This window comes from Mandrillus leucophaeus, unplaced genomic scaffold, assembly GCF_000951045.1.
Source record: "Mandrillus leucophaeus isolate KB7577 unplaced genomic scaffold, Mleu.le_1.0 Scaffold847, whole genome shotgun sequence".
In the NCBI taxonomy this organism is placed as follows: Eukaryota; Metazoa; Chordata; class Mammalia; order Primates; family Cercopithecidae; genus Mandrillus; species Mandrillus leucophaeus.
The window spans coordinates 413,660-437,678 of NW_012109219.1; the positions used below are offsets into that span (position 1 = coordinate 413,660).

General features: G+C 34.2%; 1 protein-coding gene across 1 annotated transcript in view; it reads left to right on the forward strand.

The window, feature by feature from the left end:
• The window catches only part of AGTPBP1 (ATP/GTP binding protein 1), a 217,377-nt gene that overhangs the window by 164,421 nt on the left and 28,937 nt on the right, over positions 1-24,019 (forward strand). The window contains 8 exon segments of the mRNA XM_011968515.1: positions 389-476; positions 4,470-4,614; positions 7,403-7,556; positions 8,602-8,782; positions 10,067-10,196; positions 11,463-11,594; positions 18,517-18,693; positions 22,096-22,256. Coding sequence (XP_011823905.1) covers positions 389-476; positions 4,470-4,614; positions 7,403-7,556; positions 8,602-8,782; positions 10,067-10,196; positions 11,463-11,594; positions 18,517-18,693; positions 22,096-22,256 — 1,168 coding nt within the window.

Here is a 24,019-nt window from a genome sequence, read left to right on the forward strand (position 1 = left end):
CCCATTGATTTCAGTGTAGGTGGAAATCCACGGAGAGTTAGAGGGGTGATTGTACATTATGTCTTTACGTACGTTTTGACTGTTTCACTTTTTATAAGGAATATGTTATCTTTAATTGATTTCATGTAGAAAATTTAATAGAAAAGAGTTTAATGACTTTTCACTCTAAAGTTGCAATCCTGTATTATTAAACTAAAAAATAAAAGCATATAATTGATTGACTTGGGATGTTTAAGAAATGCATCAGATTTTTAAAATACATACTAAAACACTGAAATGTAATTTATTTCTGCTTTCCTGAATGTTTGGTGCTTTCTACAAAGGCAAGATTAATTTTTAATTCAAAAATTCTGAAAATAATTTTCTGTCTTTTTTCTGTCTTTCAAAGGTATGCAACCACTCATGTATTCGGTTCAGGAAGCATTAAATGCCAGACCATGGTGGATTCGTATGGGGACTGACATTTGTTACTATAAGTAAGTATTTTAAGAATATTAATAGAACGTCAGCTGACAGAAGGCAGTATTAAGTACATCCTGTTTCAGTGTAAAAGGAAACAGTAGAGTTATTATTGCATACTTTGAATTGTGGTGCTATGCTTTAGTAATTCTAAAAAATCCTTTCGAACTTGAGATCCACTTACAGAGTGTATATAGTAGAAATAAAATGTGTTGTATAGGCAGATAAACTTAGGTCCAGGCCATGTCTCCACCGCTTAGAGAGTTACGTGTCCTCAGCTTTTCCAGCTTTAAAACTCTGGAAACTTTATTGAATAAAACTGAAATTAGGAATTACGAGTAGTAATTTGCAGTGGCTTTTTGTTGTTCCTATGATATCAAGTATAACTCTTAGTTTTTCCCTTTTTATATTAACACACAATATTTACTTCATTGTAATTTCCAAAATGTTAACTGGAGATGTGTTCCAAATACAGTACATCAGCTTACACTGTTCATCTTTGACTGTAAATATGTGATCTACTTATAGCAAGTTAGAAATAAGTGCTAGAAGCTGGGTATGGTGGCTCACGCCTGTAATCTCAGCACTTTGGGAGGCAGAGGTGGGCAGATCACCTGAGGTCAGGAGTTCGAGACCAGCCTGGCCAACATGGTGAAACCCTGTCTTTACCAAAAATACAAAAATTAACTGGGGATTGTAGTGTGTGCTTGTAATCCCAGCTACTCGGGAGGCTGAGGGAAGAGAATCGCTTGAACCCGGGAGGTGGAGGTTGCAGTGAGCCGAGATCGCACCACTGCACTCCAGCCTGGGTGACAGAGCGAGACTCCATCTCAAAAAAAATAAAATAAAATAAAATAAAATAAAACAAATAAAATATAAAATAAAAATAAAATAAAATACAAAGAAGTGCTAGAAATCATTTCCTACTTCTGTGGAACAGTTTGGTTATTCTTAGGCTCCACCTCTAAGTACTCGAGGATTCTCATGTATCTTGCTTCTCATTTTTACTCTGTGTCTACAAATGTTTCCAGGTAATGTTCATTGCTGTTTCCACTTGGCACCCCTGTTTCTGCCCTCACTAAGTTCAATCCTGACATTTCTGTATGGTGAATTTTGACTTTTTAGATTGTGCTTAACTGGCACTAATGCCCCTCTTTTTTTGTTTTATCAATTAGAAGAAGGCTTCTAAAATTAAACTGTTTTGACATGGCTTTGGGAAAAACTTGGTCTTAAGTACTCTTATTTTCTGGGAAAGAAAATCTTCCTTGGGATTCATCTCAGTAAGATTTCTTCCTTACTCTTATTGCCAAAATGAATAGCAAATAAATGAGAAACAGAAGTAAAGGTAATATGTAATTCATCTGCACCATAATACATCTTGTACTTCTTTTAATGGTAGACTAACATAAAAATAGTCTTTGATCACTTGTCTGTTTCTCATAAAGTTGGGTGAAGCTACCTGAGCAGTGCTTGGCTAGATTTTAGCAGAATTATTTAGACTATTAAAGAATGAAACAATGTTTTTCAAAATGCATTCTTTATTTCACGCTTCTTTATGTTGTCACATTAGAAATTGTCAATCAAGGAATGCTTTTTCACATTGCAAAATGAATGATTGTAGCAGGACAAGTTGTTCTATTCTATGTAAGGGGTGATGGCAAGGATTTTTATATTTTTAGTTTAGGTTCTGTCTTTTCTTTTGGCTACTACTTCCTGATCTGTAAGTGGAGTTCAATTCAACAAACATTTATTAACTACTTTCTATGTATGACTCTATTCTAGTTGTTTTCCTTAAGCCTGAGATAGCTTTATTTTAATTTTAATTATTTTAATTTTAATTTTTTTTTTTTGAAACACAGTCTTGCCCTGTTGCCCAGGCTGGAAAGCAGTAGTGCGATCCGGCTCACTGCAGCCTCAAGAGCATATCATCATTCCCAGGCTCAAGTGATCCTCCCACCTCAGCTTTCCCAGTAGCTGGGACTACAGTTGTGAACCGGCTAATTTTGTCTTTTTTGTAGAGACTGGGTTTTCACCATGTTGCGATCCATCTGCTTCAGCCTCCCAAAGTGCTGGGATTACAGGCATGAACAAAAGTGCCCGGCCTGAAATTTAGATGATAAGGATTAAAATCTGTTTCTGCATTGTGCCGTAACTTTTCATGTCAGCTAAGTCCATTTAGATGATAAGGATTAAAATCTGTTTTTGCATTGTGCCATAACTTTTCATGTCAGCTAAGTCCTGTAATGCTTGTTTGTCTTATCTATAAAATGGAATAAAACTGCTTTTCACCATTACATGAGATAATATATGTTTCACTGGTTTATAAGCTAGAAACTGCCATATAGCTGTAATGTGGTAGTATAAATACCTCTCCAATTAAATGTTAAACTTTTGAGGGAAAAGAGTTGGCAAGGACTAGTTTTTGAACTTGTTTTGCATTTTTGTTAATCCTTAGCACTCTGTCATTGGGTATCTATTCAAGATACTGTGCATAAGTTAATGAAGACTATATCAATTTGAAAATACTTTGAACATTTATGTGCATGAAAAAATAACCTATAGGCCCTGGTTTTTCTTCATTTCATGGGTTAAATGATACAAGATGATTCAGAATTTTAGAAATTAAGTTGTTAGAGCATCTTTAAGTCAGCATATGTCAGCAGTATTTAGAGTCTGGAAAGTAATGTATAGTTTTAAAAACTTTATTATGGAAATCTTCAAACATTTACAAAAACAGAGAATAAGATAATGAGGCCCGTTTTATTCATCACCCATTTTCAACAATTATCAACACATGGTGAAGCTTGATCAACTTCAGGTTTGATTTTTGGCAATAACTTCTGACCTCAGGTGATCTGCCCACCTCAGCCTCCCAAAGTGCTGGGATTACAGGCGTGAGCCACTGCACCCGACCTCTAGCACTTTCTTCTAACTTGCTATACGTAGATCACATATTTACAGTCAAAGATGAACGGTGTAAGCTGATGTTCTGTATTTGGAACACATCTCCAGTTAACATTTTGAAAATTAAAACTTTTACTCATACTTCCACAATGAATTTTTAAGGCCATTTTCAGATACTGTATTTTATCCATATATACTTACGTACGTATTTCTAAAAGACAAAGGCTCTTTAAGACAATCTAACCACAATGCCATTATCACAACACAGAAAGATTAGGAAAATTTCTTACTGTGATGAAATAACAACGTTGAAACTTCCCCAATTGCCTCTAAATGGTGTTTTATAGTTTTATTTAATCATAATCCAGCTAAGGATCACACATTACATTTGATTTTTGTTGACATGTCCCTTAAGTCTGTTAATTTATAGGCTTCCCTTTTCTTTTTTTTTACATTCTCATTTTGCTAAAGAAGCTGGATTGTCATGTAGGGTTTTTCACATTTGGATTTTACTGGATTGCATCCCTGTGGTGTTAACAAGTACTTCTGTTTCACCAGTTTCCTATAAACTGTTAGTTAGATCTAGAAGCTTGATCAACTTCAGGTTTGATTTTTGGCAAGAATACTTAATAGGTGGTGCAATGAATTCCCATTGCATCATGTCAGGAAACATCATCATCTCTGATTGTTTCTCTTTTTGTAATCTTAAGATTGATTAGTGAACCCAGGTCTTGTAGCCTGATCCATCCACGTAAAGGTGTCCATCAGCCTTTCCTCTCTTGATTGTAGCAGCCACTGATGATCATTTTCTAGATTCAATAATGTGTATGGATGTCAAAGAATGGGGTTCTAAAAATTTTTTTTGACGTGAAGAGTATTAGCTCATTTAATTAGTAAATTCAGAAGTGAAAAGTTATGTAGTGTCATCGGCTAATAACAGTTAACTGCTTTATGAGTACTAAGTTTTTTTTTAATAGGGTATTTAAGTTACACTTTTTATAGACTCGGGTTTTTCTTTTTTCCCTGAAGTTCTATTTAATAAAAGTAACAAGGAAAATAGTTTTTGTGTGGATGAAATGAACACGTTTTATGCTTTTTTATTGTAGAAATCATTTCTCGAGAAGTTCAGTTGCTGCAGGTGGGCAAAAGGGAAAATCCTACTATACAATTACATTTACTGTCAGTTTTCCACATAAAGATGATGTTTGCTACTTTGCTTATCACTATCCATATACGTATTCAACTTTACAGGTAAGAACTCTAAATTAAATTGTATTATATGGATATGTGTAAGATAATGGAAGAAAATTGAGTTTAATTAAATATTCTAACATAAGGAAAATGAAGTTTAGTTAATATCATAACATAAGAAAAGGGTTTAGTGTTGAAGATTTTGGAAAATACTACAATATTTCTTGAGGAGTAAAATGGGAATGTGATTCTTATTTTTTTTTAATAGAAATATTAAGGAACTTTGACATGATTTTTACTTCCCATCTTTTGTTGAAATCCACAGTTCTCTAAGCTAAGATTCCATAATTTACGAATTTTAACCAGGTGAGATTTCTGCATGTTTAACCAGAATCTCATAGAAAATAGAATATTAGGAAAATGTGGGTGCAATTTGAGTTTTTTTGAAGGAAAAATTGAGATCTTTTTCTGAAGGAAATAGTTTTATTATGGAGACCTAGATCCAGATTTTTAAAAATCTGGGGTATAAGAGTTGTTTTGTGTGAGACCTTTTGAGATTTTGAATATTGGCAAAACGAAACTAAAAAACAAAACTAAACAAACAAGTCTAGGAATTAAATATCAACTGTGGTTGATATTTATTCTCAGAACAGAATATCTATTCTAATGGTCAAGGATCATGAAGATGTGATCAATTTACCAATAAAGAAATTGGAACACTATAATTAGAAACAAGCTCCCAAATTATTAGAGAGGAGAAAATGAAAGAAAAACGTAGTCTATAGAGCAGAAGAGAGATCAAACCTAAGAAGACTAAATGAGGCTGACAGCCTTAAATGAGACTTACTGTACTTTAATAAAGGTTACAACCTACCATAAAGGTACAATGTTCATGTATCTTTCTGTGCTCAGTAGTTCTACTTTTGGGTAATTTATCCTAGGAAAACAAATAAGAATGCACATAAAAATATATTTTCACTGTTTTTATTTGCCTGGTTTTATGTTATTGTTCTTTACTGATTGTGCCTTTTAGTATGTTTTGAATTCTCCTGCTTTCTTTCAGTCCCCCTACCATGATGTTTTCCAGGCATGACCATTGTTTCTCACCTGGGCTTCTGCCAGCCTCTTTGTAACTGGTGTCCTAGGATTCAGTTTTGCCCGCTTTGCTCTTCATTAGTTACCCCACCCCCTCCAACAAACCCCAGACTATAGCCAAAGGGTTCTTTTATAGCTAATCTTATCACAAAATACCCTGCTTAAAACTCTTTAGTGATTTCCCTTGCCCTTTGTATGAAGTCTAAAAATCTTACCATGATTCACCCTGTCCTTTTTCTAATAATCCCCCCCCCTTTTTTTTTTTGCCATATCCACATACTATTTGAAGTATTATTTATCTTTAAATAGACTTTAAAATAGATTACTCTTTGAAGTGTATCCTTGTCCTCAGTTAATATCCATGAAATCATTTAAATTATATCCTCATCCTCAGTTAATATCTGTGACATCCATAAAAGATTTAATGTGCTAGACTTGTTTCACATAAAATATATACCTATTAAACTTCTAAAATGGTTACCTACATATCACTTAGTTGTCTCGATTACCAGTGGTATGTATACTATGCTTTGGGAAAGACCAGTCTACCAGGCCCTTCATTCTGTGTCAGATTCTTTGTTTCTTACCTTTGTAGCTATAATGAATCTTACTGAATTCTTTGAAAAGCCCTGTTCTGTCTTGTGGTCTTCCTAATATTTTTCCTTCTGCCTGCAGTATTCTGCCCTCTTCACTCGTCCTTTGGAGTTTAGTTTAAATGTAGTTTTCTCTAGAAGACCTTCCCTGACTGCCCAGACTTGGCTAAGGTCCCCTCCCCTTATTACAGGCTCCCACAGCACTCTCTATTTTCCCTAGGGTAGGGTTCATTTATTCATTGTCATATCCCCAATGCCCTGTAGTTTCTGGAAAATAGTGACCACTCAGTCAATAGTGATTATGTGAAAGAACATAGGCAAAAGTTTGAAAACCAACTGAATATCTAAAAATAGGGAATTGAACAATTTATTTTTGGCATAACCACATCATAAGACCATTAAAACTTGTATTTTCAAAAAATACACATTTAACGTGTTTAATGATGTGGTATCGTATTCATAATTATGAATATATATGTGTTTGTGTGTATGTATAAATTTTTAAGTGATAAAATCAGATTATAAAAGTCTTTGTGTAATCATGGTTTTGCTTACATACCTCGTGTTAGTGGTAATCTAGGCGGTACAATTGTGGATGTTTTAAATTTTTAAAACATTAAAAAATTTTTTTCTTTGTTTTTTTTTTCACTGTCAGACATTTTACAATAAACCCATATTAATCTTGAAATCAGGATAATAAATTGTTAAAATTTGTGCTACATAATTTTTATTTTTCAGATTTTAGATTGTTGCTGTTACAGGTCTGTTATCACTCACAATTTCAAAATTCAAAAGGCTTTGAAAACCAAAAGGTTTTTTGGAACTCATTTGGAGGCAAAGCCTGACCTGAATTTGTTTAGAATATTGATTCCACTTAGGGTGATTCTTCATATATTTTGCTGCACAAATAATGTGTGTATTACAGATTGCTACCCCTGACCCTGTTGGTGGGGCTGCATAATTAATGATTTAAACAATGTATTGCCTTTTTCAAGTTTCCCAAACACTGATGTTTAGATTACATCTGGCCCTGAGGGTTTTGGATAAGGGGTTAAGAATCTGGTTCACTTCTAGTTATGTGGAGATCTGGATGCGTTATTTCTGTATATCATGGGGACTTTTAAAGTGATTGTATACTTTGTTTTAAAATTTTTATCAAGATGCATCTTCAAAAATTGGAATCAGCACACAATCCTCAGCAAATCTATTTTCGGAAAGATGTGTTATGTGAAACCCTGTCCGGAAACAGCTGCCCCTTGGTGACTATAACAGCAATGCCAGAGTCTAATTATTATGAACATATCTGTCATTTCAGTAAGTTTGTCTTCCCAACTCACAAGAGCAGTCATTCTCACCCACTTTGATTTGCTTCATCTGTATTTTATAATGGAAATGATAATAGGAACAGATACCAGAAGACTTGAGCTCTGGTCTTGGCCCTGCTATTGTTTAGCTAGCCATGGGCCCACCTCTGGGCTTCAGTTTCCTTATCCTGAAAATAAGGGGCTACATGAGATGTTCTCTGAGGTCTCTTTTGCTACTACTGTTGTTAGTTCTATCCTTAGAAATTGTATTCAAAGTAGAATACAACAAATTATTTTAAGAGGTCATGTGATAATATTATCAATTTAGAAATGAACTGATTTTACTTGTAAATAAAACAACCAGAAACCTATCAATTGTTTTGATAGCTGGCACTGAATAGCTACTCATTTTTCCCTGCCATTTATATTTTTTTAAATTGTCTCGAATGTACAGCTGTAGTAATAAAAATAAAACTGTTTCAGTTTGATAAGAAGGCAAAGTATTTTCAGGAAACAGAGCTCATTGTGTATGAAAATATGAGTGATGAGCTGAATGATTATTTTGTAGATTTGTGTATCTAAATGTATATAGTGAAATTTTGGAGGCTAAATCTCTGAGCAGATAAACTTTTTTCTCTATCAGAGCAACTGTAAGACAGGGCTGAAATTATATTTTCTTTCTTTTCCCCATGATTTTATGAAAAAATAGTTTTATATTTTTAAACTTCCCCCAAGTACTTGTTCTTTATAAAATTAACGTTATACTAAATAACTAATTTTACATGTTAAATTAGTCTGGGAAATAAATAAGTGGATCAAATACTACTTACTGTTTTATGTCCTATTATGAGCTACTTCGGGATATGGTTTTATCGGTTTTTATATTTGTTTATTTTATAGGGCCTAGTGCAGTGCTTGTAGGATGCACCATTGGGTTCTATTAATTTATATCAGAATTCACAATTGAGTTAGAGACATTTTCTAAAGCCCCAAAATAAAATATACAAACTTTTAGTAGCTGTTCATTTTAATTTGAGATTTTATGTGTACTTTAGGAAATCGCCCTTACGTTTTCTTGTCTGCTCGGGTACATCCTGGAGAAACTAATGCAAGTTGGGTTATGAAAGGAACGTTGGAATATCTCATGAGCAATAACCCCACTGCTCAGAGCTTACGAGAATCTTATATTTTTAAAATTGTCCCTATGTTAAATCCAGATGGTGTCATCAATGGAAAGTAAGTTAAGCAATAGTTATAGAATATATTCTAGACCATTTCGGTTGTCCTGTATAAACTTGTTGAAATAACAGTGTCCAGGTTAACAAATTTAGTGATTTTTCTAGAATAAAGAAAATTTTGGTGGGAAATTAAGATAAACTTTTAAATGAAAATATATTTTGGATACTAGTAGCGGTATGAAATTATGAGAAATTCTGTATCCATGGGAATATGCTTTCATAAAATGCTTGAATTGTTTTAGAAAAATCACAATGTCAGGTTGTAAGAAAGATTAACTCATACCTCTCATATTCCTTTATTTTTTTTGTTAGTGGCATGAACCTAGATTATTCTAAGATTAAGATCCTTCTGGGATCTCTTGGAATGTTAGCCCCATCTGCTAACCTCTTCCTGATATGAGGCGTAGTTTTTGACAGGAGTTCTTTAGCGGGGGAATAGTGGAAGATAATTACTTTGTAAGAGGTGGCTGCATATAGTTAGTATAGTACGTTTATTCTGGTAATTTGACAAGGTCTCTGTAGTGCCACTCTGAAAGATGGGATTTAGTCTGGTTGTCATGAATATCTCCAAAGATGAGGATCACATGTCTTACTTGAATAAAAGTAGCATGACTATTTCTCATATTTTAGGAAATTACTGAATTTTTTAAATATAGAATTTCTTCTTAATATGTTATGGTTATGGAACTAAAACGATGTCTCTTTTTAATTGAGAAATATATTGACCAGTTGGAATTCTGTTTATATTTGTCATCCCTTTATGATTATTTGCTTATTTGCATGATAGCTCTACTACTTAAAACCCATAAACAAAAAGGTATTTGATTTTTTACAACAATGTATGCTTTTCATATACTTGTCTTTCTCAGCAGAAGCACCTAGATAGCACTTTAATTGATGAAGTCAAGATATAGCATGCTAACATAAATTATTATGTAGTCAGAATGGAAAATGTGATTATTAATACATTTTTATAAAATATGGAAGAAAACCCTAGAATTAATTAATTTTTTCTATATTTTCAAAATTTTGATTATGAATCTGAGAACTTACCACGGTTAAATGCATGTGACACAAAAGCTTGCACATAGCAAAAACTCAATAAATGTTTACATAATGAATATAGTATGCATTTGGTTGAGCTTACCATCTATACCTTTTGAAATGCTTAGTGGAATAGAATCATAAAGTTAAACCAGAAATGTATATAAGGGTTTAAGAAGTGTAAATAAGGGTTTATTGGTACCAGTGTTTTTCTGTCTTTGTGTGTATGTACATGTAGTCATCGCTGTTCTTTAAGTGGAGAGGATTTGAATAGGCAGTGGCAAAGTCCAAATCCGGATTTACATCCTACAATTTACCATGCTAAGGGGCTGCTGCAATACTTGGCTGCAGTGAAGCGTTTACCCTTGGTAAGTAGCAATACTTGTTTTTACTTGGTATAGTTAAAGATAAAATGTCATTTTGTATTATCAAGCACTTGTGTGATAATCATGAGGTCAAATTAATCCATTATGTTAGTAGTCTTAATTTTATAAGGTGGAATGTTTCTAATTCTCATAAGCCTTCTTTTTTTTCCTTGTTGGTTATGAATATTGGTAACTCTTGGTTGTAAGTTTTAGATATTTAACTTCACTGTTTGAACAATGCTAAGGTAACAATGTGTATCTTCTGGATTCTCAAGCTAGAAACTTATTTCTGAGTTTTCTAGTCAGCTCTGAAGCTGTGAAGTCTCTGCTACACACATGGGAAATGTAGTCCAGGCGTGACTGGACTGGACTGTATACATACGCTCCTCCTGTTCGTACCAGCTTTTGATTAGAATGTTCCTGTTATGTTAGTGTGTATATTACTTAATCTTTCTTTAGGAAAGAGAGAAAAACTTTGCAGAGGAGTAAAATTGACATGTCCTTTATTTTTAATTTTTTTTAAAAATGATGCACTTAAAAATTAAATTAAAACCATACCCTTCTTAATGGTGTTTTTGTATAGGAGCATTTTCTTGTTTTTTGTTGTTGCTTGTTTTTATTTATTTTTTATTTTTATTTATTTTCTTTTGAGACGGAGTTTTGCTCTTGTTGCCCAGGCTGGAGTGCAGTGGCGCGATTTCGGCTCACTACAACCTCTGCCTCCCAGGTTCAAGAAATTCTCTTGCCTCAGCCTCCCAAGTAGCTGGAATTACAGGTGCCCACAGCCACGCCCAGCTAATTTTTGTATTTTTAGTAGAAACGGGGTTTTACCATGTTGGTCAGACTGACGTCGAACTCCTGACCTCCAGTGATCCGCCCGCCTTGGCCTCCCAAAGTGCTGGGGTTACAGGCATGAGCCATTGCTCCAGGCCAAATTAGGTAAATGTTTTCACAGCCATTTGGGGCAGCAATCACCACAACTGTAGATCGGAACTATAGTGGAATGTATTGTTTTTTAAACGGTGAATAGTAAACACAAAGGTGATATAGGACCTTTAAAGGATTTGGCAATTCTAGAATTAATTATAGATCCTTTCCCAAACTAGGTGTTATTACTTTCATTGGTTCTAATTGTTAAATGGTGGTTCTTTTACAATAAAAAAGACCAAGGGACACAGACCTACATGTTTATTGGCTTGATATTAACTACCTTTACTTGGCAACATATGAACTTGGAGCCTTTTAATTTTTAAAATATGTATTTTCAAGGTTTATTGTGATTATCATGGCCATTCCCGAAAGAAGAACGTATTTATGTATGGTTGCAGCATCAAAGAGACAGTGTGGCATACCAATGATAATGCAACTTCATGTGATGTTGTGGAAGATACGGGATACAGGGTAATTATCACAAATGAGTCATGAGTTTTTGAATTTCAAGCATGCGTAAAAGTACAGAAAACAACATATATGAACTACTCAAATTCAATAAATACTGACATTTTGCCATTTTTGTTTCAGATTTTTCATTTTTAAAAGTTTTTTTGTGTTTATATTTTTTGTCTGTTTGGAATTAATGTTTGTGTGAGATGTGGGGATCCATTTCTGTTTTCTCTGTGAATACCAGTTGGCTTGCACCATGAACTAGCTCATACCTCCTTCCTCTGTACCTCCTTCCTCTGTCGGCTTGATGACGCCATCTGTTACATACCTTATTTCGTAAATATGGGTGTATTGCGAGGCTATTATTATGGCCATTCTTGTTTCATTCTTTGCATACAATGTTGCTTTCATTACTATAGGCTTATAATTAATATTGATATCATGTAGGGCAGATTTTCCTTTCTTTTTCTTTTAAAAATTGCTTTGACTTTTTTTCTCTGTACTTGTGAATTTTAGGATCCATTTGGGATAAACTTTGTTCGAATCTGCATTAGAGCTGCCTTGAATTTAAAGTTGGAGAGAATTATTATAATAATATGTAATATTGCTATCTGTGACCATTGCCTGTGTGTCTATTTAGTCAAGTCTTATATTCGATAAAGTATGCAATTTTTTCACGTAGGTGTGAAATGTTTGTTAGATTTATTCCCAAATACTTTATGAATTTTGTTGCAGGTGGGAATGGATTTTTTCCCCACATATCTTCCTCCCCTCAATTGATCATTGATGGTACATAGGAAAGCTATTGATTTTTTTGTGTGTTTTCGGAAAAAAATGTCTGCAAATTTTTCAGATCCTTCTACAAAGGATTACATGTAAGCATGGCATCACATTTCACAGTAGCAACACTGGAAGCAAAACTTGGTGGAGGAAAGCCTTCATAATTTTCAACTAGATTTCCAACCTGTAATTTTCATACCCCATTCTAACCATCAGCAAGTGTGAAACTAAAAAAGGATGTTCTCAGACACTAAAGTCTCAGAAATTTACCTCACAAATAGCCTTTCTCTGGAAGCTGCTGGACGACATTCTTGCCAAAATAAAGGAATATATGAAAGAGGAAGGCACACAGAAATTAAGTTCAAGAGAGAGGCAAAGCCCACGATAAAGGTGGAGGGAGAGCCCCAGAATGTATGTAAAATGCCCAACACGTCAACAGTCAACAAATATTTCTGCCACACGACCTTCAGAAAATAGAGTTTTATTAGGTTAGACCGCATTAAATAAAGGAAACCAAGTAGATTAGCAGACCTCAGTGATAGAGAAAAGGGGAATATTTAGTTGAGACCCAGATAGAGAAAATGTAAGAAAATGAGACTAGTGAGAGGCCCAGAGAATGGGAGAAAGCTAGATGAAGAGCACGTGCACAGAGCCTTCCCTAGGCTGCGCTCTGGAACAGCACCATCATTGCCACCATTGCCTCACCCAGTCGTTTTTGCTTGGATCATACTTCACTTCTCAGGGAATTCTCACTTAGTCCCCAAAACGAAGTCAGATCAGACATCTATAGGATTCTGTCTCCTTCATAACACTTAAGAATTATAATGGTAAGGTTTTCTGTTATTTGATTAATAGGTTTCTCAGTAAGCGCCACATGCCTAGCAAATATGTCTGATGTGCTCATTTTGTCAACATTGCCACTATATAGCACAATACCTTATTCATAATAAGTACTCTAAGTATTTGTTGTTAGGTGAGTTGTTGGATGAATGGCAGACAGACATGTGGGAAGGTAAATGCAAAAGAGTTTTTCCATTGTAAGAGATAAAATTGGCCAGGCACAGTGGCTTACGTCTGTAATCCCAGCATTTTGGGAGGCTGAGGTGGGCGGATCATGAGGTCAGGAGATCAAGACCATGGTGAAACCCTGTCTCTACTAAAAATACAAAAAATTAGCTGGGTGCGGTGGCGGGCGCCTGTAGCCCTAGCTACTCGGGAGGCTAAGGCAGGAGAATGGCATTAACCCGGGAGGTGGAGCTTGCAGTGAGCCGAGATCTCACCACTATACTCCAGCCTGGGGGACAGAGTGAGACTCTGTGTCAAAAAAAAAGAGAAAAAGATAAAATTAACTCTCTTTGGTCTCAGTTTTTTTCATTAAAATTATCTCGTCCCAAATTTCTTTGATTAATTTTTTGAATTTTGTTGTGAAAGGAAACATAAGATGATGCTGTAATTAGAGTAAATAATGCACTTTTCTCCCAAATTTCATTTCGCAAGATGTTAACAGGTGTTTCATACACACCTCCTCTCACCAGTAGTTGTGTAATTAGTAACATCAGGTAATTGCATTAGACACAGCCAACTTTGTTTCTTTTCTTTAGGAAACGTAAGAAGCTTACATTGTGGGGCGGGTGTGTATGTGGGTGTGTGTGCACATGTGTGAAAGTGGAGTATTTCCCATAATTTTATCATCATATTAGTTCCTATTGCTGTTATAGCAAACTACCACAAACACAGCAAAACAAAATGACTTACAGTTCTGCAGATCAGAAGTCAAATGCAGGGCTCACTGGGTTAAAATCAAAGTGCCATCAACTACATTAATTTTTGAAGCCCTGTGGTAGAAGTGTTTCCTTGTTCTCCTCCACACCCCTAGCATGTCTGTGTTCCTTGCGTCATGGTCCCTTTCAACCAGGAATCAAATCTGACCTCTGCTTCCATTGCTACATCTCCTTCTCTCCTGCTGCTGCCTTCCCCTTTCCCTTATGAGAGCCCTTGTGATGGCAAGGACCACTAAGATAATCCAGGATAATCTTACTATCTCAGATTCTTAACTGAATCACATATGGACAGCCCCTTTTCCATGTAAAGTAACATCCCTAGATTCTGGTGATTAAGACATTTTTGATGGCAACTACCATACCATGGAACCTTTTTTTTTTTTTTTTGGCAGATGGGTTGGGAAAGGATGGACTAATACACATAAATGCTATGTGCTATGTTTCTGATGATAGATCATAGTACTGCTTTGTCCTTTTAGTGCAAGTGTTTATGTTTTTTGGGAAAATACAAAAAATTATGACATATAAATGGAGTGTCTTTTTTTTCTTGAGATGGAGTCTCACCCTGTCACCCAGGCCAGAGTGTAGTGGTACGATCTCAGCTCACTGCAGCCTCAGTCTCCCGGGTTCAAGTGATTGTCCTGCTTCAGCCTCCCGAGTAGCTGGGATTACAGGTGCCCACCACCACTCCTAGCTAATTTTTTTTTTTGTATTTTTAGTAGATACGGGGTTTCACCATGTTGGCCAGGCTGGTCTCGAACTCCTGACATCAAATGATCTGCCTGCCTTGGCCTCCCAAAGTACTGGGATTGCAGGTGTGAGCTGCCACGCCCAGCCTAAATTGAGTGTCATTTGAAAAAAATAATCAATACTCTTCAAAAGTGTTAGGATTATTAAAGTTATAAGACTGAGGAACTGTTACAGACTGCAGGAGGCTAAAGAGGAACAGTAACTAAATGCAATGTGAGATTCTGGATACGATCCTGAAACGCGGCATTAGAAAAACTGATGAAGTTTGAATAAGGTCTATCAATAGTATTGTATCAATTCTAATTTTTTGGTTCTGATACTGAACTATAGTCAAGATATTAACGTTAAGGGTGACAGAAAAATGAAAATTCTACTGTTTTTGCACCTTTCTCTAAGTTTAAAATTAGCTTAAAATAAAAGATTTACAAAACAAATATTTATTATTATAGGTTAAGTATCCCTTATCTAAAATGCTTGGGACTAGAAGTGTTTTAGATTTCAGATTTTTTTTGTTTCTTGGAATATTTGTATTATACTTGCTAGTTTGAGCATTCCTAATCCCAAAATCTGAAATCCAAAATGCTCCATCGAGCATTTCCTTTGAGCATCATGTTGACATTAAAAAAATTTTGGAATTTGGAACATAGTGGATTTTTTAATTGAAGTTAAATCATATATTTGCTTCCAATAAGGGGGACATCATAGCATCCTTCCAATAAGGTGAACGTCATAGCATATGATGCTATGGAAATATGTAATTTAGCTTCAACAAAACTATTAGCTTTTTAGGGATGTTTTAATATTGCTAAATATTGTGGATAGTAGATCATCATTCCTGAATGAGATGACTAACAATAATGTCAATTAGGACTTTTGTTTATTTGGTTGACTGAGTATCCCTGATTCTTAGTAGGCATTAAGTAAATATTTGTTGAATGGATGGATGAATTAATTATACCTATAGACCAACATGTAACAATTATATTACCGTATTGGTATTGTGCTTACAGCTTTTAGTGTTGTGCTTATAGCTTTCATATGAATTTTCTGTGCCAGCCTCACAATGCTCTGTGATGTAGGTAGGGATCATCATTCCTTCTACACAAATAAGTCCACTAAGACATCTGAGTCAGTTGACATGCTTGAGGCCTTGGCCAAAATATGATGTGCCTAGGACTGAAATGAGCTGTGTTGCTTTAAGTCCTGTGTGCTTTCCATTCTGTCACAGTGCCTCTCTTCCTACAGTTATGCCTAAACCAGCGCCCTAGGTTATTTTCCAAAAAACATTTTCAGTAACCTACTGCAGCTCTTAGCAGAACTTCAAAGCACATTTTCTTTTTGGGTGCCCTCTCTCTTCTTCCCCTCTCCTAAATAAATAAAATGATTAGAATTATATAAAAAATGGGGAAACACTCCAGATTTATATAAAGAAGTGAGTGAAAGTTATCTTTTCCTAGTCATTCTCTTAACACTAGGCAGTTTTACCATGTATATTGTGAGACTTGCCTCTGAGCACATCCATATAGATATGCAAGTAGAGTATGCAGTTTTTATCTTTTTATGTATTTTAAACACTACATAGTAACTTTTTCCCATGATAATATTTATTGGTCATCTTTCCAGATCATCATGTCTGAATCTGTCTCAGTCTTTTAAACAGTCAGATAAGATTTCCATTGTGCATTTTTGTTATTTTTGTAGACTGTACCCGAATTTATTTACTTAGTGGTCTCTGTTGATAGTCATTTAATAAGTATTGCTAAATTGTGCTCCATAAAGAATGTACAAATTGATACTACCAAATACCATGAACGATAGTACTGTTTTTCCACACCCTTATTACATTGTACTATCATCTTTGTCAGGTGAAAATAATACCTGATTGTTAACTAGCATACCTATAATTATAAATAAGGTTGAGTTTTCCTATGTTTTGGCCAATTATGATCTGTGTCTTTTAAAATAGTCTTTTCTTATATTTTCTGCTTACTTTTGTTCAGGTCATGTAATTGTTAATTGTTTTTTAAATAAGAACTCTATAGGCCAGGAGTGGTGGCTCACGCCTGTAATCTCAGCACTTTGGGAGGCCGAGACGGGCAGATCACCTGAGGTCGGAAGTTCGAGACCAGCCTGACCAACATGGAGAAACCCCGTCTCTACTAAAAATGCAAAATTAGCCGGGTGTGGTGGCGCATGCCTGTAATCCTAGCTACTTGGGAGGCTGAGACAGGAGAATTGCTTGAACCTGGGAGGCAGAGGATGTACTGAGCCCAGATTGCGCCATTGCACTTCAGCATGGGCAACAAGAGTGAAACTATCTCAAAAAAACAAAAACAACAAAAACAAAAAACCTCTTTATATATTATAAGTATATTTTTTAATTTTTTGTTTATGATGTGTAGTAATTTAAAATTTTATCGTATTTGTTAATTTCATAAATTGTTTTTTGGAGTTTTGAGGCTTAGAAAGATTTTTTTCATTCTAAACATTTTTTTGTTTGTTTTTGAGATGGAGTCTTGCACTTTGCCCGGACTGGAGTGCAATGGTGTGATCTCGGCTCACCGCAACCTTTGCCTCCCGGGTTTGAGCGATTCTCTTGCCTCAGCCGCCCAAGTAACTGGGATTACAGGTGCCTGCCACCATGCCTGGCTAATTTTTTGTATTTTTAGTAAAGACAGAGTTTCACTACGTTGGCCAGGCTGATCTTGAACTCCTGACCTCATGATCCACTTGCCTTGGACTCCCAAAGTGCTGAGATTACAGGCGTGAGCCACCACGCCTGACCCATTCTGAAGTTTTAAAAGTACAGTTCCATGTTTACTATTTCTAGTTTCATTTAAAAATATGTATTAATTTTAAGTTTATATTCTCAATCCACCTAGAACTTAATTTAATGAAGAGTGACTTTAGATTGTTTTTCTTAATGGCTATCCAGTAGTGCCAGTATTTAATGAATAATCAGTCTTTTCTCTACTAATAATAAGTTTAATACATTTGGTTCTAATTCTGAACTCTCTTTCTTTCTAGAGATGCATCTGTTCCTGTGTCAGTATCACAATTTAACTTAGTTTAGGTCTGTAAGCTAGTTTGATGTGTTGGATTATTTCTCTAGTTACAGCCTTCCCCCCGACCCTACAGTTTCTCAGGGTATACTTCTATATTTATGCTTTCAGATGAAATTGAGAATAATTTCAGTTGCAGAAAACTTTGGCAGTAGTTTTGATTGTGATTGTCTTAGCTTTATTAATTAAGTTAGGGATGATTGGCATTTACAGTGTTAAACATCTCAATTAGTCTTTTATGACTAAATTTCACATTTTAAACATTTTTTTCGTATTTTTAGACATGGTTTTCTCAAATGATTTTATTTTGCTTACTGGTTATACTGTGAATGTGATTCTTCCATTGTTTTCTAACTGGATACTGTATTTGTTTAGAAAAGTAGAAAATTTGAAATTAGTTAAGAGGATTGTTTTGCTGTTTGAATGGCAAGGGATATATAATAGAACATCCACATGGCTTTGCTCTGATTACTGTGTTTTCATCAAAAACTTCTTAAAAATAAAAACATTTAAAATTAAAAACTACCTCTTGGTTTATTTTATCATCATCATTCTTGTTTTTAACAGACATTGCCTAAGATACTGAGCCATATTGCCCCAGCATTTTGCATGAGCAGCTGTAGCTTCGTAGTGGAAAAATCTAAAGAATCCACAGCACGCGTTGTAGTTTGGAGGGAAATAGGAGTACAAAGAAGTTATACCATGGAGAGTACTTTATGTGGCTGTGATCAGGGAAAATACAAGGTAAAACATCTTAGGTTTTCTAACCACGAAAGATATTTGAAGACTTTCCTTTCATATATGTCTTGTGATTTTTAAGTATATATTAAATGATGTTTGTTTTATTGAGTTACATGTAATTTGTAATAATAGAATCATATACAGTCTTAAGAATAGGTTTTAATTTTTTGTTTTGTTGGTTCATTTACTTCTCTGAACTAAATAGCTTGCTTGGATCCTTAAATTCTTGGTTGAGTCTGTTTATATTCATAATTTTTAAGCAAGCATATTAGAGTACACATTTACTCACTAGTAATTTATATTAACCTGTGTAAGTGGTACGTTAAAAATTTTCTATTGTTTTAATTTATTGGGTGTAAATATATTTTTATGCATTTAAAATAAACACATCATATTTATTTAAAAAGCAGCAGGTTTGTTATATTTAGGTTTTTGTATGTGTAGCTATTGTTTATGTGTTTGTTTGTTTATATTTTGAAAAATAAAAATAGAGACAGGTCTCACCATATTGCCCAAACCGGTCTCAAACTCCTGGCCTCAAGCACTCCTCCTACCTTGGCCTCTCAGAGTGCCAGGATTACAGGCATGAGATACCACATCTGGCCTTATGTGTGACTTTTAAATACATATCCCATTAGTAAACGTTTTTCTTCATTAAGAGTACTCATTCGTGGTACTATAGGCTTTTACTGGAGATAATTAGAATTTAAACTGTACTTTTGAAATTAAATACTAGTAAAATGTTAGGTGATTTTGGATTTATTAATTTTAGAGATTGAAGACTTAATGTGCAATGAGTTGGACTTTAGATAAGCAATGAGCAAAACTGGGCATTTCTGTCTCGCCTTGGCACAGAAAGATTTTCAGGTGTCATGCTAATTATTCCACTCATTCCATTTTGTTCATTTCTTTTGTTATGGGGAAAGAGGGTACTGAATCTGAGAATGATTTTTATATACCTCAACATAAAGGTGGTTATAACTTCGTGTTTGCAAAGAAACACCTAACTGGTTAGCATTTAAAATGTAAACATATTATGGTTGATGTGAAATATTTTAGGAGAACTTAAATAATGACTTTTTCAGTCTGTAACAAACTGGAAGAAAATTACATTGATTTTGCAAGGGATGTTTAAGTAAAGTAGAACTTAAATAAGTATAGTTGTAGTAAAGTAGAACTTAAATAAGAAGAGTAGTAGTAAAGTAGAACTTACTGAAATTCCAGTTCTTTCTGTTCAGTGACTCTTCCCTGAACTTTAGGTTGATCACAATGTGATCTTCCAAAGTGTAATATGAGATCTCCCTGAATATTGTAAAAACAGTGACTTCTAGTCAGTGTAGTTTTACCAAGGGCATGGTGGTGGTGAGAGAGAAAATGTAGCTTTAGTACCACTCCAGCTTGCAGCCCCTGCACCTGATCATTGCTTCAGTGGACAACTGTTGTTAAGGGTCTCACTCAGTAAGTGTGTGGGATGGGGAAGAAACTTGAGAATCACTTTTTATAAGAATATGGGTGATTTCTAAGGAAAAACCTTGGGCTATATGATTTATGGAAACACTGTTAATTCTTAAAGAGTTGACTTATGCAGTTGGGCTCAGAAGGTGACTTAAAGCATCACTGTCTCTGAAACAAGCTTCTGGGCAGTGGAGAAAGAAGCTGTCAGGACACCTGACTTGGATACCCCTGAAATCATCCATAGTATACAATAGTAGTGCTTTGTCACTCTATTTGGATTCTACTGATAGACTTTCATTGAATTTAAAAATGTTTTTTGATTTCTATTTTGATAAATTTGGTCATTTTAAAAAGACAGATTTTTAGAAAGCTAAGATATATTTTGAAATGTAAAATGTGAAATCATTTTTTCAAGTCATTTTTGTTTTTAATGTATAAATATATAAACTTTTACAAACAAAATGGATACCTAATAAATACTCATTTTTCTTTGATATTGTTTAGTAAATAATGTATACATTGATTTAAAACTCTCACTGAGAGAAGTGTCTTACTAAGCCAGGGCTTTCCTTTAATGTCTAAAATGCAAGATTTTGATCATAACATATACTTTTAAAAAAGTTAATAGACTTTATTTTTTAGAGCAATTTTAGGTTCACAGCAAAATTGAGTGGAAAGTACACAGAGCTCCCATACATTCCCAACCTCTCCACACACACTTAACATCTCTTAAACTTGTTAGCTGATAAGTATGTGAGTCTCATAATATTTTAGGTAACAGTCTTTTTCACCCTCAACAATATTTTTATCTTACTGAGTTTTAGGATGTAAGTATTCTTTATTTTTATTGTCTATGAACTAATTCAGAAACACGTATAACCTTTCTAAAAGTTACAAATCAAAAGATCAAATGAATGTTCTAATGAAGTCAGTTAGGTCTTATTTCCTAGAATATTTGGGAGTTGGCCAAACTATTTAAACCAAAAAGTTGAAAAGTTAAAAAATTACTGTAAAGTCATGTGCTTCATGTAGAGTAAGTAACAGTTGTTACAGTTCATTTTCTTCAGTTACTGTGTGCCATAGGAACTCACTTAGTCTGGTCACTGAAAAGCTGTTTTAAAATACTTTCTCTCTAATTGATATCAGCTGTCATCTACAGCTACAACTTTTATAGGTGCAAGAATTTTGCCTTTTTTAGGGATTTATTTATATCTGAAAAAAAAATGATGAGTATATTAATTTGCAGGCGATTTTTATGGTTTTATGTGATAACATTTAACTTTTGGTAAACCTTATGTTACTTATTGGGAAACCATTTTTTAAAAAAGATAGGGAGGTTAAGATAAAATACTCTTTTTGCTTTAGTAGGCAAAATTTGAAATGAGCATTCTGAATTGACATGGATCATAGGAATTTATTTTACCACTACTTCATTGGCTTAGATTTGATTCTTTTTTTTTGACAGTTACCTTTATTTGCTTTTTACTGATCAATTTCTCTTATCATACAAAAGCATCTATAAAGTACTGTTCAAGTATACATATTGGAGCCTTGATTTTAATACTATAATATTTCAACATTAGCATACAAAGTAGTGGATTACAAGAAATACTAACAAGCTCTTGTTAAAATATAGTTTCTCACATGAATTCTACAAGTAACATTAATCACAAAGTGTTACTGTATTTTTCCCCCTAGTGTGATGGTGAAAATAGTTTGCATCATAGTGAAAGAGAATAGACGTTTTAGAAATTGTCTTTTAGGACAGTTTCATTTGTGACTTAGAATAATCTTGTATTGTTAAGATGTTAAACGTATTGAGTCCTACTTCCATACAAAGTACCAGCCTTTTAATTTTATTAATATAAATTCCTTTTATATAATTTCATTGAGATGTATCCAGAAGATAGCAAACTTTGTAATGATATGCATAATATTCTTTATTTCAAGGGTTTACAGATTGGTACCCGAGAACTGGAAGAGATGGGAGCAAAATTTTGTGTTGGTCTTTTACGTTTGAAAAGACTGACCTCTCCACTGGAGTATAATCTGCCTTCCAGCCTGCTTGACTTTGAAAATGATTTAATTGAATCAAGCTGCAAAGTAACTAGGTAGGACAAAATTGTTTATTCTTTTATTATATTGTAGTATGTTATTAGACGTCATTAAAATAGCTTAGCATAGAAAAGGCATGGAAATTTTGACAGGCGAGAACATGTTTAGAATTAATATAATTAAGTTAATACATCTAATATTCATTCCAAATTATTATACTGCTGATTCTTTTAATGTTGATATTTGGATGAGATTTTAATAAAAATATATTTCAAATATTTTTAGTGGTTGTGCTGGTTTACTTTTAACCCCAAAATGAACAATGTGAGAAATATTGTACTTAGCTAATATCTAAGTTAAGAGGGCTTAGACAGCTGAGTGCAGTGGCTCATGCCTGTAATCTCAGCACTACTTGGGGGGCTGAGTCAGGAGAATCACTTGAACCTGGGAGGTGGAGGTTGCAGTGAGCTGAGATTTCACCACTGCACTCTAGCCTGGGCAATAGAGGGAGACTCTATCTCAAAAAAAAAAAAAAAAAAAGGAGAAAGAGGGCTTAGAGTCAGGAATATTTCAGAAGATTTTGTTGATGTCTACACACATCAGATGGCTGTCCAGTATCCTTCTAGTTATATATAGTAGAAACAGCTAATTTAGCATTCCTTTGAAAATTTAACAGCGTCTGCCAAATATACTTCTAAATAGGTAGTCTTTTTCTCCTAAAATTTAGTATATACAAATTTGATAAGTTATAGGCTCAGATAATTTCATATCATAATTCTTAATCATAATGCCAGAGATTAGCATTTTATAGTTTTGTGTATATGGGTAAGAATAGTCTCATTTTATAGAACCTTCATGATTTTTGTTGTTAGGTATTAACTTGTCATCAAATTTGTTAATTTATTGCTCTGCACTGTTACGTCAGTATAGTAGTTTTAGGTGTGACAAACATTACTTGGAACTCAATTCTTCATAAATGTGATAATTTAGACAAATAATCACCTCCATTCTCTACCCTTCAAAGTACCTCCTAAACAAGAATAGAAATGAATATAATGATTGTCAGTTCTCACTGATACTTAAGCCTCCTTTCAAGTTTTAATTCATGTATTCTTAACATAGTCAACAGACATGTTACCGGTGCTTTAGATATATTTATACTTACTAATACTTCACAACTATGGTTATGATTAGACCCTCCACTGGTCTTACTGTTTTAAGGGGAGTATATATATTTTGAAAAGCACATATTTTAAAGAAATCACATATACTACTATATCACAAATGTTTTAACATTTTGATAATTGTATTTCCATATAATTGATTTCCTTTGTAATCATACTTACTTTGTTTTATATATTTAAAAGTATTATGAGAAGGAGTTTATAGGCCTCATCAGACTCTTTTTTTAAATTTCTTTTTATTATTATACTTGAAGTTCTATGGTACATGTGCACAACGTGCAGGTTTGTTACATATGTATACATGTATCATGTTGGTGTGCTGCACCTGTTAATTCATCATTTACATTAGGTATATCTACTAATGCTATCCCTCCCCACTCCCCTGACCCCACGACAGGCCCCGGTGTGTGACATTCCCCACCCTGTGTCCAAGTGTTCTCAAGTTCAATTCCTACCTATGAGTGAGAACATGCGGTATTTGGTTTTCTTTCCTTGTGATAGTTTGCTTAGAATGATGGTTTCCAGCTTCATCCATGTCCCTACGAAGGACATGAACTCATCCTTTTTTATGGCTGCATAGTATTCCATGGTGTATATGTGCTACATTTTCTTTATCCAGTCTATCACTGATGGAC